This window comes from Callorhinus ursinus, unplaced genomic scaffold, assembly GCF_003265705.2.
Source record: "Callorhinus ursinus isolate GAN/ISIS: 27379988/994484 unplaced genomic scaffold, GSC_fseal_2.0 scaffold9, whole genome shotgun sequence".
Classification (NCBI taxonomy): Eukaryota; Metazoa; Chordata; class Mammalia; order Carnivora; family Otariidae; genus Callorhinus; species Callorhinus ursinus.
The window spans coordinates 7,026,819-7,044,304 of NW_027397071.1; the positions used below are offsets into that span (position 1 = coordinate 7,026,819).

Below are 17,486 nucleotides of genomic sequence, written 5' to 3' on the forward strand. Positions count from 1 at the left end.
GAAAGAGAATCTTAAGCATATGCTCCACTGGGTGTGGAGCCTGACAAGGGGCTTACTCACAGGACCCTGAGATCGTGACCTGAGCTGAAATCAAGAGTCAGACGCTTAAAGCCGACTGAGCCACCCAAGTGCCCCTTCATGTATGAATTTCTTCAAAAACATGGTTTTTAATGATTATACTCTATTCTGTTATATGGAGGTATCTTACCTTACCTATTGCTCCCCTATCTGGGTCACAGATTATGTTTCACAGTCAACATTTACACTAGAGGGGTATCTTTATATATAAATATTTAGCATATGATATTAAACATCTGTGATTATTTCCTTAGGGCTGATTTGTAGCACTGAGATTCCCGAATTAAAGGGTTGAACAGTTTTTCCCCCGCCTCCCCGTTACTATTTTCTTATTTGTGGAGGTTTTCCCAAAAATTAAAAAGTAGAATGGCATAGTGGAATTCCACATACCCATCCCCTAGCTAGATGTGAATATTTTTAAGACTCCTAATAGATATTACCTAATTGATTTTTGGAAAGAGAAATGTAAATGCCAGTTTACACTTATACCAGCAGTATGTGTGAGTCCATATTCCACCTCATCCTCAGCAACATATATTTGCCATTTGACAGATGAAAAGTAAAAATTTGTTAATTTAATTCACTCTTTGTTAATTACTGAGATTGGACCTTTAAAAATGTATTTATTAGCCAGTTTGTTAACTTGCTATTAATTGTTGTGGGTTTCAGGGGGATATGAAAGTTTAAATTTCTAATTTAGTAAAATCTGGAAAAAGTTTCTATTTGCTTTATGCTTTGAAAGCCCTTTACCATTTTGACATCTGGTAAAAGGCCACCTATGTTTTCTTCTAGCTTCTTTGTAGTTTTACTTTTAATAATCCTAATTCACTGAGAATTTAAGTATATTTAATAAGGTATGTATCTAAGTCAAATTGTTTTATCCCCTCATCTAATTTAGAAGCACTAATAATCTGGCCTTTTCCCTTTTGGTTTTTGATTTTTTATTGTTATACTCTAAGTAGTTTGTATTGTTATCTCGTTTTTCTGATAATAAGCTTTTAAAACATCCTGAAATAGAAGTTGTAGCAGTATATTTTTGCATTTTAAATAGTGTCTGTTGTAGTAGGTAAAGGTTCTCTCATGTTCAATTTACATATTTTCTTGTGTTTTGGTAAAGATACACTTGGGTGACTGGTAAAGAGCCACTTACATACTATGACATGAATTTGTCAGCTCAGGACCATCAGACCTTTTTCACCTGTGACACGGACTTTTTACGTCCTTCAGACACAGGTATGTGTCATATCTGTTCATGCAGTAAACAGTGGTGATGAAAATTACTTTAAAAAGTCTTTGGAGTTACTTATTATAATATACAAAGTTATTTGGCTTGAGGTTGTTTTGCATCATGGATAAGAGACCCAGATTAAATTGAAACTAAGTATGAATGTAAACTAGGTTGTTACACTACCTATCCTTCTTAGAAAGAATTTAAAGTATTTTATAAAAATGTAAAATTGCTTCTTTTATTACTTAAAAAACCTTTCAGATCAAATACAGCAACTGTTCATGCGAAGAACAATAAACCCAGTTTGATCTGGGGAATTAACATGTGCAATTATACATAAGAGTAAGGCAAAGTGTAAACCCAGGCATGGCATGTAGATTAAAATGGAGTATATTTTATCCCAGTCATGTTAGAGGTGAATGGAAAGTGGTGGAAGATCATAGAAATGTCTATGTTTAGGTCTGAGTCTTCTCTATGGAAGATAGTATTGAGACTCTTAAATACATGGTTAAAGACAGATCTTTATCACTATTCTTTTACTTTGAATGCCCTCTCCTTTCGTATCTATCCTCCTACTTTTATGCTTCCTGCTTTTATCCTTCAAGATCCAAATTAAAAGTCACATTCTCTAGGAACCCTTCTCTGGGAACTCCAGAGTTAAACACTTTCTTCTCTGCAGTTCTACAGTACTTAGTCCAAGCCTCACTGAAACCATTCTAGTTAATTTATTCAACTACAAACATTTACTTGTTAATTTTATCATGTTGTTTTATTTTTTATTATGTTATGTTAATCACCATACATTAAATCATCATTAGATTTTTTTTTTAAGACTTTATTTATTTATTTGACAGAGACACAGGGAGAGAGGGAACACAAGCAGAGGGAGTGGGAGAGGGAGAAACAGGCTTCCCACAGAGCAGGGAGCCTGATGCGGGGCTCGATCCCAGGACCCTGGGATCATGACCTGAGCCGAAGGCAGACGTTTAACAACTGAGCCACCCAGGCGCCGCACGTCATTAGTTTTTGATGTAGTGTTCCATGATCCATTGTTTGTGTATAACACCCAGTGCTCCATTCATGTTGTTTTAATGTTTATCTTCCCTAATAGAGTGGGAAACTTTGGAAAGCAGGGACTACATTCTCATCATCTTTGAATCCTTATCGTCTAGCACATTGGCATACTGTAAATATTAATATTTATTTTTTGATGAAAGTATCGATGAATGACCTTGGTGTCACAGATGTCTTAAGCAATTTCACTAATAATAGCTAACACTTGTATAGCACTTACTATGCACCAAGCACTGTTCTAAGCAATTTATATAAATGTACTGATTTAATATTCCCATTTTTATGAGATAGGCACTATATCAGCCTCAGAAATAAAGGAATAGAAAAAAGGGAGGAAAGAAGGAAGGAAGGAAGGCAGGCAGGCAGGCAAAGGAAAATCAAGTAATATGCCAAGTAATCTAGCTAATAAATGATAAAGCTGGATTTTCAAGGTCAGGTCTGACTCTTAACCACTATACTACTACTGCTTCTACTCACCATAGTGATAGGCAAAAGAAAATCACCACTAAGGATCTGAAAAATAGCCAGTTTTCCAGCATTGAAGTGAATTCTTTGGGATCTATATCTGTTGGACTAAGTATACTAAGGGTGGATGATAGCAGGAAATCCAAGGATCTTTGGAATGGTTACATAAATGGATTTAATTGGAAATAGAAAAAGGAATTACGTTATGTTTACATGCTTAGTGTTTATATTAACGGCAAAAGTGTTGGGTTGGGGAAATAACAGAAATAGAAATTAGTATGTTATGTTAACTTTAAGGACTAAAGTTGACTCTAAAAGTAACTCTAGAAATTGGGCTTTACCTTCGTATCACAAGCAGAATTGCAGACATTGGCGGGCTTTTCAAATAGCAACCATGGCTATCCACTAAAACTGTGCTCTTAAACATTTTTGTTCACTTATCTCCTAAAGGATTTTGAAAAACTATGTATCCTTTCAAACATTTTTAACTTGACCTCGTAAGATTAAATAATTGCAAAGAATATGATTTTTAGCATATTAAAGATAGTTGAAAATAAAACTAGAATACCCTATATTTAAATGTATCTCAAGAAATCTAATGACTTGATACCCACCATTATCCATTGAAAAAGACATCGATGAATACTCTTTAGCAGTAGTAAATTTTATGTGAGTCCTTTTGCTTCTTGAACTCATCCATTTCACACCTCTATATTATTTTATTATAATTATTATATACTTGAGAGTCCTATCACACATGCTTTTCCACAGTAAAATTTTTTGTGTAAGTTTTTAAAAATTTTAATTTCCTTTTATCATAAGGTTCTAAATGGTATCATGTACTTTAGTTATATTTTTGTCAAATCCTTGGAGCTACATATTTGGTATTTTCAGCTTTAGAAAATGTTCTCCATATAACCTTGTTGGCCGGGTAAGTTCTCATTGTCAATTCTATCAACCAAATCAGACTTTCTGACAGAAAAGTCTGACTTCATTTTAAGTCAAATAAACATGTTAACATGCCTCCCTATGACAGCCATTTCTCTTTAGAATTTAGAGTCTAAGACGGAAAGATAGATAATTCTTGGAGCTTTGCCTAGAGCCTATCACTTCGCCAAAATAAGATTCCACCGCCTTTATTGTCCTTTTTTTTCTAAAGATTTTATTTATTTACTTATTTGACAGAGAACAAGTAGGCAGAGAGGCAGAGAGGCAGGGAGAGGGAGAAGCAGGCTCCCCACTGAGCAGGGAGCCTGATGCGGGGCTCGATCCCAGGACCCTGGGATCATGACCTGAGCCGAAGGCAGCTGCTTAACTGGCTGAGCCACCCAGGCGCCCCTATTATCCTTTACTAGTGCCCCCTTTGCCTTGTTGTGAGGGGACCTTCCCTTAGTAGCAACACATTCTTTGACAGTAAGAGGCGAGGGGTGCTGATGAGTGGAACTGATAAAAATTATCACTCCCTCCCCTATAACATACTTGCATTCAGAGTATCCAGGGACTAGAATACTCTTATTTCTAAAGCCAAGCTTCACTATTAAGTAAAAGGAATACCTGTTGTAGGTGCCTTGACAAAAAAATGGCTTTCCCAAAACCCAAACTTTGAATTGTCCTTTGGGCACTTGGAGATTTTTACACTTTAGGGATTGCACCTTAGAAAGATTCAGGAGGGGTGAGAAGTAAGAGTTTTTTCTGTAAAGTAGAAGAAGGGAATATATCTTTTGGGGAGTGGGGAAGCAGATGTTGGGTAGGAAAGGGAAATCAGCATGATGCATAGACCAATCAGAGGAACATTCTTCAAGTAGTTCAGTTCTAGGAATGAGTCATATAATGTTGAGACTTTATAAATTGGTTTTCTTAAAACCACGCATGCTGTTTTGGTCCTTGCAAAGTTTCGTGTACTTCTAGAGGTATGCATAATCCCATGAAAATACCGAGCTCAAGGACAGACCCCATCAGTGAATTGATCCATTTTGATCTTTTCAGACACTCACATAAAGGTAATGATTTATATCTGTAATTTTATTTTAAAAAATGTATACATATGTGTGGTGTTACAAATTTCTCTTGATGAATTGTCAGTTACTAAGTTAGTAGATTCTGTTCTCATCCTACTGATTTATTTATTTAAGGCAGAAAACAAACATATCTTCAGGGCCAGCCAGCGGTATTCTTTTTTCGTTTTTTTTTTTTAAGATTTTATTTTTAAGTAATCTTTATACCCAACGTGGGGCTCGAACTCACAACCCTGAGATCAAGAGTTTCATGCTCTACCAACTGAGCCATAGAGGCGCCCCGGTCAGCAGTGTTTTTGGAATAATTTGTTTTCATGGTATTTTCTCTTCAACACTTACGAATCAGGAGATTTAACATTTAAACCCAGATTTACACTTTTTAGAAGTTGGAAAATACGGCAAAACTGGACCTGTAAGTCCACCTTGTAATAATCAATTAGACCCAAGCTGTGACTCTTCTTTAGAGAGTGTGCATGCTTTTAGTTTACACATCTATGTTTTCTGCTTCGTCTTTATAGGCATCTACATTTATAACCCCTGATCTTGGGATTGACTGTTCTCTTTTCTGCTTGATAGCATATTGGAATATTATTTAACTTAAAAAAATAGATAAATTTGATTGAATTGCTGATTCTTTGTGTTGTTTTTTAAGCATATCAAGAGCTCTTAAAGAGGACAGTTGAGCAGCTCTTTCTGCCCACGGGTCCTGTCCCTGTGCTTTAATAAAACCACCTTTTTGCATTAAAAAAGAAAAGAGGACAGTTAAATACTAAATCAGCATTTTCCTTTTAATTACTCCTAAGCCTTGTTTTAGAAAGAAATATAAATTTTTCTTCTTGTACTTTATTTCCCCTTTCCCCTTTGACTTGGAACTGAATAAGTTGTGAGGATTAATCTTGAAAGTCTGGATAGAGCAGTTGAAAACTTAAGAATACGAATAAGAAAAAATGCTTAAAGGTGGATCAGATGACCTTAGTAAAAAAGAAAGAAGTGCAAAGAAGTTTCCATGTATTAAATTAGCAAAGATTGATACTACTCAGTGTTGCTAAGTAGGGATATAGTCACTCTCCTCCACTGCCTGAAAGAATGTAAATTAATACAATCTTATTGAGAAGAGTTTGGCAGTTTATATCCAAAATCTTTTAAAAGATGCATACATTTTAATCAACGATTCCACTTCCAGAAAGGAAATATTGGGTCAGGCATGCAAAGGTAGATGTTGAAAGATGGTTATTACAACATTTCTATAATTAGCAAAAAATTGGGTGTGACTTAATAATTTAAAGGAATTATTTCAATAAATTTTGACATATACTTAATAGACTAGAATACCAAATAGCTATTTAAAATGTTGATTAAGATTTCAGTATCCAAATTTGACTTGTCAGTTAAATCATGGAAGTTAAAGAAGAAAGCCCCATCATTAAAACTGGCAAGTTTAATATTATTCTTAATTTTTTGTAATATTTTAATGTTTCAGCAAAACCCTATTCTTTACCTGGTTATTATCAGATGGGTGCTGACTTGCATCAATTTGTCAAGTTCAGGAAGCATTAGCTGTCAGACAGCTGGTGACATGTTCGATATGAGAAATGTATTTTTGTAACACAAGTGAAATATATTGTCTTCTTTTCTAGGCCAAGACTAATATTTTGTTTCCAAAGGAAAACTCAAACATTTTCCACATTATTCTTTCTGGACAGTTGTAGGTTTTGTTCCAAAAGCAACATTCATAGATTCTCTATTTTTCTTATCAAACTTGAAATAGGCCAGATAGTTTCATGAATCTACTTTGTTTATTTGTTTGTTTAATTTTTAACAAACTTATTGTTTAGTATGAAATTTTATTTAGTATTTATTGGTATTAAATTTTCATTTTGGTAGAGTAATTGGTAGCAAAACTAATATTATTATTTTAGAGAGATCTTAATTCAGGCTTTTGTTGAATCTTGGTAGAGACATTTTCCATAAATGTACTAAATTCTAAATTAATTGCTTTTTCCACCCTTTTGTACAAAATGCAAATTCAAACATTCTTCCTGGATTGAATCATTGATTAGACAAAGACTTTGTTTTTAAGTGTTTCGTATATTTTTAACAGTTCCATAGGCCCTTTTCAAAGTGATAAAAGAACTAAAATATTTCATATTGATTATAATTTGATGTCACATAATTTTAGTATGCATTTAAAAATATAAATGTTCAGGTATAATAATGGTGTAATTAACTGGATTAAATACCTTATATATTGTACTTAAATCAGAGAAAGAATATATTTTTCTTATGTGTGATGCTTCCAAATTTAATTTAAATTTCTCATAAGATTAAGGTGAACTGACACCCCAATTTCTAGTTTCTTATGTTTAAGAACATGTTATTTAAATCTTTGTTTACTCTCCTAGCTCATTCTTCAAACGTTTTGCATAAGATTATTTATGTTTACCATCTCATCTACTTTTTGAAATATTTTTCCTACAGTTATGCAGAAGGCATGGAGGGAAAGAAATCCTCCAGCTCGAATCAAAGCAGCCTATCAAGCTTTAGAATTAAACAATGAGTAAGTTTGAAATATATGGAAAGTAAGTTTGTTTTGAAGGAAACTCAGGCAAATGATTTCATGTTCTTATGTCTCTTCCTAAGACACTTGGAGTCATTAACAATCCCCTTCCTTTTTTTCTATACTAGAGACAAATTTTGCAGTGTTCACAGACATCTGTACTTTGCTTCTGAAATTACAAACCTATCAGTGCTTTTGAATAGAAATTATCCTAGAGATACTTTTTTAAATAGAGAATGTTGATCTAACTGGTGATAATTCTTGATAGTTAAAGAGTACTAAAATACTTATGTCACCTTTTTAAATTTTGTTTTTCATTTAAATCATTCATTTAAAGCATTCATTCAGTCCTGAGAACTTTACTTGCTAATGGGATTGGAGGCATGCAAAGAGGATTCAAAATAAGTAAAATGTAGCATTTATTTTTATAGCTCTTTCTGTCAGTTCTATATTTTGAAAAGGCAAAATGTAAAATCATAAGTTAACCTAATATTTAAGTGAAACAGATCAATAAGTATTAATCTGATACTAAATAAATGCCGAGAGTAAAATATGGCCTCAGTTGGGGTTAATCAAGGAATGCTTCCTGAATGATGTGAATTTAGTATTGTCCCCTGTATCCCTCAACAACCCCGCCCCCCAAGATATATTATCATTATTAAGAAGACCTTCCCAAGGTGGAGCAAAAATCAGTGTAGGGAACTCAAAAACTGTCTATAGGAGATTCATTTTAGATACAAAGATACAAAGAAGTAGAAGGTAAAAGTATGGAAAAAGATATTCCATGCAAATGGTAACCAAAAGAGAGTTGCAGTAGCTACCCTATATCAGACAAAATACACTTCAAGACAAAAAAAATTTTTTTTAATTATTAGAGAGCAAGCAAGGGGAGGAAAAGAGGGAGAGGGACAAGCAGACTCTGTGCTGAGCACGGAGCCCAACACGGGACTCGATCCAAAACCCTGAGATCATGACCTGAGCTGAAATCAAGAGCCAGATGCTCATCCAACTGAGCCACCCAGATGCTCCAACAAAAATTTTATAAGATAATTACATTATATAATAATAAAAGAGGTTTAATTCATCAAGAAGATACAACAATTATAAACTTATATGCACTTAATAACAGAGACCCAAAATAATATGAAGCAAAAACTGACAGAATTGAAGGGAGGAATAGACAGTTGTTGGAAACTTCAACACCATTTCAGTAATGGATAGAATAATTAGACAAAAGATACACAATGAAATGAAAGACTTGAACAACACTATAAACTAACTAGACCTAACAGACATCCTTATAGCATTCTATCCAACAATAGTAGAATACATGTTCTTCTCAAGTGTACATGCAACATTCTCTAGGATATATCATATGTTAGATATAAAGAATTTTCAATAAATTTCAAAAGATTGAAATTATATAACGTACTTCAACCACAGTGGAATAAAATTAGAAATCAAAAATGCAAGGAAATTTGGAAATTTCACAATATTGGGATATGTGGAAGTTAGGCAAGAGTCTTAAACAACCAGTGAGTCAAAGAAGAAATTACAAAGAAAAGATAGAAAATACTTTGGGATGGATGAGTGAAAATGAAAGCACAACATACCAAAACTTAAGAGATACAGAGAAAGTGGAAACTGTAAACACAATACTAAAGAAAAACAGATCTCAAATCGATAAACTTTATACCTTGAGAAACCAGAAAATGAAGAGCCAACTAAACTACAAGCAGAAGGAAGGCAGTAACAAAGAATAGAGTGAGATAAACAAAATAGAGAATAGAAAAGCAATAGAATCAATGAAACCAAAGGTTGGTTTTTTAAAAGATCAACCAAATTGGGGCACCTGGGTGACTCAGTCGGTTAGGCGTCTGTCTTTGGCTCAGGTTATGCTCCCAGGGTCCTGGGATCAAGCCCCGTGTTGGACTCCGGACTCAGTGGAAAGCCTGCTTCTCACTCTCCCTCCGCTGCTCCTCCTCCTTGTGTGCTCTTTCTCTCTGTCAAATAAATAAATAAAATCTTAAAAAAATAAAGATCAACAAAATTGACAAACTTTTAGCTAGACTGACCAATTAAAAAAGACAGAAGACTCAGATTACTGAAATTAAGAATGAAACCGGGAACATTACCTTACAGAAATTAAAAGCTGAATACAGTGAACAATTATATGTTTATAAATTAGATAAATGGACACATTTCTAACAACTCACTACCAAAACTGATTCAAGAAATAGAAAATCTGAGTAGACCTATAACAAGTGAAGAGGTGGAATCAGTAATTTAAAAACTTCCAAACAAAGAAAACCGAGGACTAGATCCCTTCACTGGCAATTGCTACCAAGAACTAGAAGAAGAATAAACACCAGTCCTTCTTAAACTCTTCAAAGAAATAGAAGGGAAGTAACTCTTCCTGACTCATCCTGTGAAGCCAATATTACCCTCATACCAAAACCAGACAAAGACATTACAAGAAACAAAAATTATAGACTAATCCATTATGAATATAGATGCAAAAATTCTCAACAAAATACCTAGCACAGCATATCCAGCAGCATATTAGAAGAATTATACACCAGGAACAAGTGGTATTTGTCCCAAGAAGGCAAGGGTGGTTTAAAATATGAAAATCAGTCAATGTAAGATACCACATTAATAGAAAAAAGAATAAGAACCACATGGTCATCTCTGTTGATATAGAAAAGGTATTTGACAAAATCCTACACTACTTTATGATAAAAACACTAAGAAATAAAAAAGGCATAGAGGGAAACTTCCTCCAACTGATAAAGGACATCTGTGAAGAACCCACAGCTAACTACATATTTACAGATGAAAGACTGAAAGGTTTCTTTCTAAGATCAAGATAAGACAAGGACATCATTTCTCTACTTCTATTTAACCTTGTACTGGAAGTGCTAGCCAGTGCAATTAGGCAAGAAGAAGGAGGGAAAATGGCTTCCAAATCAGAAAGGAAAAAGTTAAAAAACTATCTTTATTCACAGATTATATGATCTGATACATAGAAAATCTCAAAAGAATCCACACAAAAACGTTATAGCTAGCAAAAGAGTTCAACAAAGTTATTGTCTACAGGACATACAGAAAACAAATAGGAAAATGGCAGAAACAAGTCCTTCCTTATATCTGTCATATATCTATACACTAGGAGTAGACAGTCTGAAAAAGATATTTATTTTAAAGGATTTATTTATTTGACAGAGAGGGACACAGCGAGAGAGGGAACACAAGCATGGGGAGTGGGAGAGGGAGAAGCAAACTTCCTGCTGAGCAGGGAGCCTGATGCGGGGCTTGATCCCAGGACTCTGGGATCATGACCTGAGCCAAAGGCAGACGCTTAATGACTGAGCCACCCAGGCGCCCCAGAAATTTATTTTTTTTAAAGATTTTATTTATTTATTAGAGAGTGGGGTGTGGGGAGAGGGAGAAGCAGACTCCCTACAGAGCAGGGAGCCCAATGCGGGGCTTGATCCCAGGACCCCAAGATCATGACCTGAGCTGAAGGTAGACGTTTAACTGACTGAGCCACCCAGGCACCCCTGAAAAAGAAATTTAAAAAACAATTCCATTTACAATAGCATCAAAAGTGTTAAAATAAAATCTTTAAAAAAAAATACTTAAAGATAAATTTAACCAAAGAGTGTAAGACTTGTACACTAAAAATGACAAAGTATTGTTGAAAAAGTTAAAGAATATCTAAATAAATGGAAAGACATCCCATGTTTATTAGTTGGAATACTTAACATTGTTAAGATGGCAGCGCTCCTCACGTTGATCTATAAATTCAGTCCAATTCCTATCAAAATTTCAATTGCTGTTGTTATGAAATGGACAAGCTGATTCTAAAATTCACATTGAATTACAAGAGTCCTCAAACAGCCAAAACAACCTTGAAAAAGAACAAAGTTGGAAAACTCACTTCCTGATTTCAAAGGTTACTATGAAGCTGCAGTAATTAAATCATAAAAACAGACATCTAGATTAATGGAATCAAGTTGAGTCCAGAAATAAACCCATGCATTTATGGTCAATTGATTTTTTTAAAAGATTTATTTATTTTAGAGAGAGAGAGAGTGAGTGAGAGAGTGAGAGAAGGGGCAGAGGGAGAGAAGCAGACTCCGCACTGAGTGGGGTTCCTGAAGCAGGGCTCGATCTCATGACCCTGAGATCATGACCTGAGCTGAAACCAAGAGTTGGGTGCCCAACCGACTGAGACATTCAGGAGCCCCTATGGTCAATCGATTTTTGACAAGGGTGCCAAGACCATTCAATGGAGAAAGAATAGTCTTCTCATTAAGTGATGGTGGGCAAATGGATAGCCACATACAAAAGCAGCCCTTAACTCATATCATGCACAATTAATTCAAAAAACAAAATAAAAGTTAATCTAAGACCTAAATTTAAGTGCCAAGACAGAGAAAGAAAACGTAGGGACAGATTTTTATGGCTGGATTTGGCAATGTTTTCTTAGATATGACACCAAAAGCACAAGCAACAACAAAGAAAAAATTAGATAAATTATACTTCATCAAAGTTAAAAGCTTTTGTGCGTTGAAGGATACTATCAAGAAAGTGAAAAGGCAACCCACAGAATGAGAGAAAATATTTGCAAGCCATATTTGATAAGAGTCCAGTATCCAGAATATATCAAGAATTCTTATAACTCAGTTACAAAATGATAATCCAATTAAAAATGGATGAAGGATTTCAACAGACATTTCTTCAAAGAAGGATTCAAACAGACATTCATATAAATGACCAATAAGCACGTGAAAAGGTGCTCAGCATCATTCATAATTAGGGAAATGAAAATGAAAACGAAAACAACAGTGACATGCCACTTCATAAGATGGGTATAACAAAAACAAAAACCTCCAGAAAATACCAAGTGTTTGCAAAAATATGGAGAAATAAGAACCCTCATACATTGCAGAGGAATGTAAAATGGTATCACCACTGTGGAAAACAGTGCAGCAGCTCCTCAAAAAGATAAAATTAGAACTATTATATGACCCAGCAGTTCCACACCTAGGCATATACTGAAGAGTACTAAAAGCAGGTGTTTACAGCAATATTATTATAGCCCCAAACTGGAACCAACTCAGATGTCCATCAGCTGATGATGATTGGATAAACAGAATTGGTATGTTTACACAGTGGAATATTAGTCATAAAAAGGAATGAAATACTGCTCCATGCTACATGAGTGAACCTTGTATATATATTACAAGTCCCTGAATGACATACTTTAAAATTGCTAATTTTATTATGTGAATTTTACGTTAATTAAAAAAAACCAACCTTCCTAACAGTGAGATTCATTCAATACTCATAAAATTAATTTCTGTATTAACATCTCCATTAAAAATATTTTGAACTGGGGCACCTGGGTGGCTAGTTGTTAAGCGTCTGCCTTCGGCTCAGGTCATGATCCCAGGGTCCTGGGATCGAGCCCCACATCGGCCTCCCTGCTCCACAGGAAGCCTGCTTCTCCCTCTCCCACTCCCCCTGCTTGTGTTCCCTCTCTCACTGTGTCTCTCTCTGTCAAATAAATGAATAAAATCCTATATATATATATTTTTTGAACAAATACAGGAAAGCTCTCAGAGGAAAGAATCTTTTTATCATATAGCTAAACTGTAATTTAAAATATTTATATTTTGATTCTACTGCATCAGTTTATACCCATCTAGATCTTTTAAAAATGTTTTTATTTTATTATTTAAGAACATTTGAATTGGGCTTAGAATCGCAGTTTGGGAGCCTAGTGTTTAAAGCAGCAATATATGTAATGTTTCAGAGAAATCTAATATATGTAATGGAGAAATCTCTGTTGGTTAGTGAAATTGTTATATAGTTCAATTTAGTGTACTATTTGAAGGATGCTGAAATGGTCCGATTTGCATTTTCTGAATTCAAAATTTCCTCCTTGTCTCCAGCTGTTTGATAGCTACCTTGCCATCATTTTTTTATTATTTTTTTAAAGATTTTTATTTATGAGAGAGAGAGAATCAGAGAGAGCACATGAGAGGGGGGAGGGTCAGAGGGAGAAGCAGACTCCCCGCCAAGCAGGGAGCCCAATGTGGGACTCGATCCAGGGACTCCAGGACCATGACCTGAGCCGAAGGCATTCGCCCAACCAGCTGAGCCACCCAGGTGCCCCTGCCATCATTTTTTTTTAAGATTTTATTTATTTATTTTTTTAGAGAGACAATGTGAATGGGGGGAGGGGCAGGCGGAGAGGGGGAGACAGAATCCCAAGCAGACTCCCTGCTGAGCGTAGAGCCCAACGCAGGGCTCGATTTCACACCCCTGAGATCATGACCTGAGCTGAAAACAAGAGTCCCAGGCACCGCCCCCCCGCCATCATTTTTGTTTCATGCCTGGTCTTATACTTTTGCCAACAATTTCTCTTCTCTTGTTTAAACACCGTTCAATAGAAATATAACATGAACCATATATGTAACTAAATTTTCTGGTAGCCAGAGTTTAAAAGTAAAAAGAAATAGGTGAAATTAATTTAACGAATATATTTTATTTAGCTATATTCCATCTATTAAAATATTATTTTAACATATAATTGATATATTTCTTAAACTATTAAAGGATTTTACCTTATTCTAAGTCTTCAAACTCCAGTGTGCACATTACACTGACATCACATCTCAATTCGGACTAGGCACGTTTCAGGTGTTCAATAACTACATGTAGCGAAGGACTTCAGTACTGGACAGTGCAAGCTTAGATAATCAGAATTAGGACATTGTCTCCAGAAGAACTAGGATGTGGGTTTGCTGTTTCTGGGAATGGAAAGGAAACTTTTTGTTTCTCTTTTTTACCCCCAAACAAGTTAACTTACCTTATTATCCAGCTTTTGACATAACTGATACAAAGAGAAATCTTTGTGTTTTAGTGGGATGAAGAAAGGAAACTTGGAGTGACCCTGGGTGTGATGAGTAAGAGCAGCAGTGTAGGAAGAAAGACTAGAATTCAGACCAAGGAAGTTTTGCTGTAATACGATTGAGGCTAAGTCCAAGAGAGGATGGGGCAGTGCGCAGAAGGAAGGCTCAGGGTTGGGAAAAAGGGATAGTCCTGGAATGATATATTCCAAAGTCAAATGTTAAAGGTGCCTAGTTGGCCATGGGACTTTCTTCTCAATCTTCACCCTCTCCCATACTTGCCCCTGTTAGGGGCATATTACAAAGTATATAGTAGCTAAGAGCAGGCATGACCCCTAGAGTATATAGTCCCTTGAACTACTTTTTAGGTAATTCTTTATAGATCTTATTTTCCACCCTTTCACAAAAGGAAAATATGAGACAAGCAGTTAGAGTATAGATAGAGAAGTAAAGCAGATAGAAAATAAAGTGAAGAAAAGAAAAGTAGGAAAGGAGAAAAACTGTGGAAACACATAAAAAACATACCAATATACCCCTAATAAATTAGAATATTGAGTGAAGGTTTTTTTTCTTCTTCAAGAGATGGAAAGTGTAGGTAAAGGTAGGGAAATGTGATGCAGAACAAAGGGCATATCCAAGAGAAAATACTTCTTCACCATTTTACTTAAAATTGCCTTGCTTGCTTTCTTCATAGCTGCGCCACTGCATACGTTCTACTGGCTGAGGAAGAAGCGACAACTATTGTAGATGCTGAAAGATTATTTAAACAGGCACTCAAGGCAGGAGAAACAATTTACAGGCGGTCACAGCAGTGCCAGCACCAAAGTCCTCAGCATGAAGCTCAACTGAGTAAGCAAATTTGAACTGATTTTTACCTGTCTTTTATTTAGCTCCTGCAGTTGGCTCTTTTATCTTTAGGACACACAACAACAATAATGAAAACAACCCTTAATACTTAGAAGTTAGCTTCTTTTCATAAGAGATAACTATCTATTATGTCTACAAGCCAGCAAGACAAATAGGCATTAGCTAGAGAATGCTTGCGGAACGGAACAAATGTGCTTTGGTTATTGAGAGATGTGCTGCTTTGAGACTCAAGGTAATTCATTTCATGTGAGAATTGGGCTAGTCATTGGAGAAGCACAGCTCAAAAATATCCAGGATTCAGGAGAGCCTTCTCGTAATGATAAGCAGCTATTACCTTTATCCTCACCCTTCCCCCCAAGCAGTAGTAGAAGTACATCATTTGGTGTGCCCTTCAGACTGTATGTACCTCCACACAGTGCCAGGAAGTAACCCCTTTAGTATAACATCAGCTCTACATGTGGCATCAATTCTTTCTTTCTTTGACTTTTCTCTATGATATGTTTGAGAACATATGGGCCCAAGCAACTGAGATTCTTTCCTCTCTTAGGGATGCTCTCTCGGTTACTATTGAGATACTTCCACCAAAGATGTTAGAATCTGTAGAAGCTGCTGCTTCCTGCTATTTTTCGTGGCCAGAGGGTTTTAGTTTAATGATTTTGGCAGATATTAGGCAATAAATTGAAATATGTTTACATAATGCATTATCTGCTAGCAGTTAAGTTCTAAATCTTTTGTTTGTAGAAATTAAAATTTGGATAATGTTTTCTCTCCAAACTAAATATTGATGTATACAGTATGTTTCCTTAATGTATGTTGTTATAGCACACAACTGTGGGAATATATAATTTTGCAGTCTGGAACTAATGAAACTACATCTGTGAAAAAGCCATGCCATTTGTCTTTGTATATCTCAAATATGATTCTGAGATAGTTACAGAAATATTTGTGAGCTCTTACTAGACAGAGTTTTATAGTTTGTTAATTACGAGCTGTTGAGCAAAAGTTCACACTAGCCATGGAGATTTTGTTTCGAACATCTTTTGTTTGTCAGTTCAAACAATAGAGAATATTAAAATAATAGATTGTTTAGGCAGAAACCCAAAATAATAGGTCAGAATTAGTTTTTCCTATTAATGTGTATATTTCTTTTATGTTAATATTAAAATATAGTTGTCAAGTTTAAACTGATTAATTTATATATAATGTATTCAGATTACTTATTGTTAGAGGCAAAAGTAATTCTATATATATATAGATAGATAGATAGATTTTAAGCTTTTTTTTTTTGCTTTTTAAAGACTGAACTTTTCTTTTTTTCTTTTTTCTTTTTTCATTTTTTATTGTTATGTTAATCACCATACATTACATCATTAGTTTTTGATGTAGTGTTCCATGATTCGTTGTTTGTGCATAACACCCAGTGCTCCACGCAGAATGTGCCCTCCTTAATACCCATCACCAGGCTAACCCGTCCCCCCACCCCGCAGATTTTAAGCTTTTACTATAAAAAACTTCAAACATATACAAAAATAGAACAGTATAATGAACCCCCATTCAATGTTAGTCACCCAAATTCAATAATCATTAATAGTCTTCCATTCTGACAGTTTAATTTTAATTGAAACTTCCAGGGTAAGCAAATAATTACTTACAGTTAATGGATAATATGTTAATGAAATAGTACTTCGTAATACAAAGTGATAGTTGTGTCATTTTTTTTTTTTAAATAGGAAGAGATACCAATGTGCTGGTATATATTAAAAGAAGATTAGCAATGTGTGCAAGAAAATTAGGAAGAATAAGAGAAGCAGTAAAAATAATGAGAGATGTAAGTAAGTTTGATGATTGGATGTTTATATTTCTTCCTTCAAAAACTGAAAATGTGGTTTAAGTTGCCAATTATTTTAATGTAAAATCATTGTTTTTTAATTGGTAGTTTTTATAACAAGCTATTTATTAATATACATGTACTTCTAAGGGTTGAGTTTCCACAGTTTTGTTAAGAAACTAAAGAATTCTACCTTAATGAATCAGATTCAGCTCTATTGAGTTCCTTTGCTATAATTTTAATCTTTCTTCCTTTTAATGTACAGTTGATGAAAGAATTTCCTCCTCTTACCATGTTGAACATCCATGAGAATCTCCTAGAATCACTTTTAGAATTACAGGCCTATGCAGATGTTCAGGCAGTCCTAGCAAAATATGATGGTGAGTGATAATTGACTTAGTTGATAGCATGGTTAAAATATTTTTTTCAGTTATGTAATCATAAATGTGAT

General features: G+C 34.8%; 1 protein-coding gene across 10 annotated transcripts in view; it reads left to right on the plus strand.

Moving 5' to 3' along the window:
• Positions 1 to 17,486, plus strand: part of ST7L (suppression of tumorigenicity 7 like) — a 125,404-nt gene that overhangs the window by 61,390 nt on the left and 46,528 nt on the right. For all 10 annotated transcript variants that reach the window (XR_012379319.1, XM_073896132.1, XM_073896135.1 and 7 more), the window contains 5 exons: positions 1,196 to 1,311; positions 7,339 to 7,417; positions 15,035 to 15,189; positions 16,938 to 17,035; positions 17,301 to 17,415. Coding sequence is in view for 9 of the 10 variants with exons in the window: in XM_073896132.1 (XP_073752233.1) it covers positions 1,196 to 1,311; positions 7,339 to 7,417; positions 15,035 to 15,189; positions 16,938 to 17,035; positions 17,301 to 17,415 (563 nt within the window). In the remaining variant the exon portion in view is untranslated. The remainder of the gene's footprint in view (positions 1 to 1,195; positions 1,312 to 7,338; positions 7,418 to 15,034; positions 15,190 to 16,937; positions 17,036 to 17,300; positions 17,416 to 17,486) is intronic.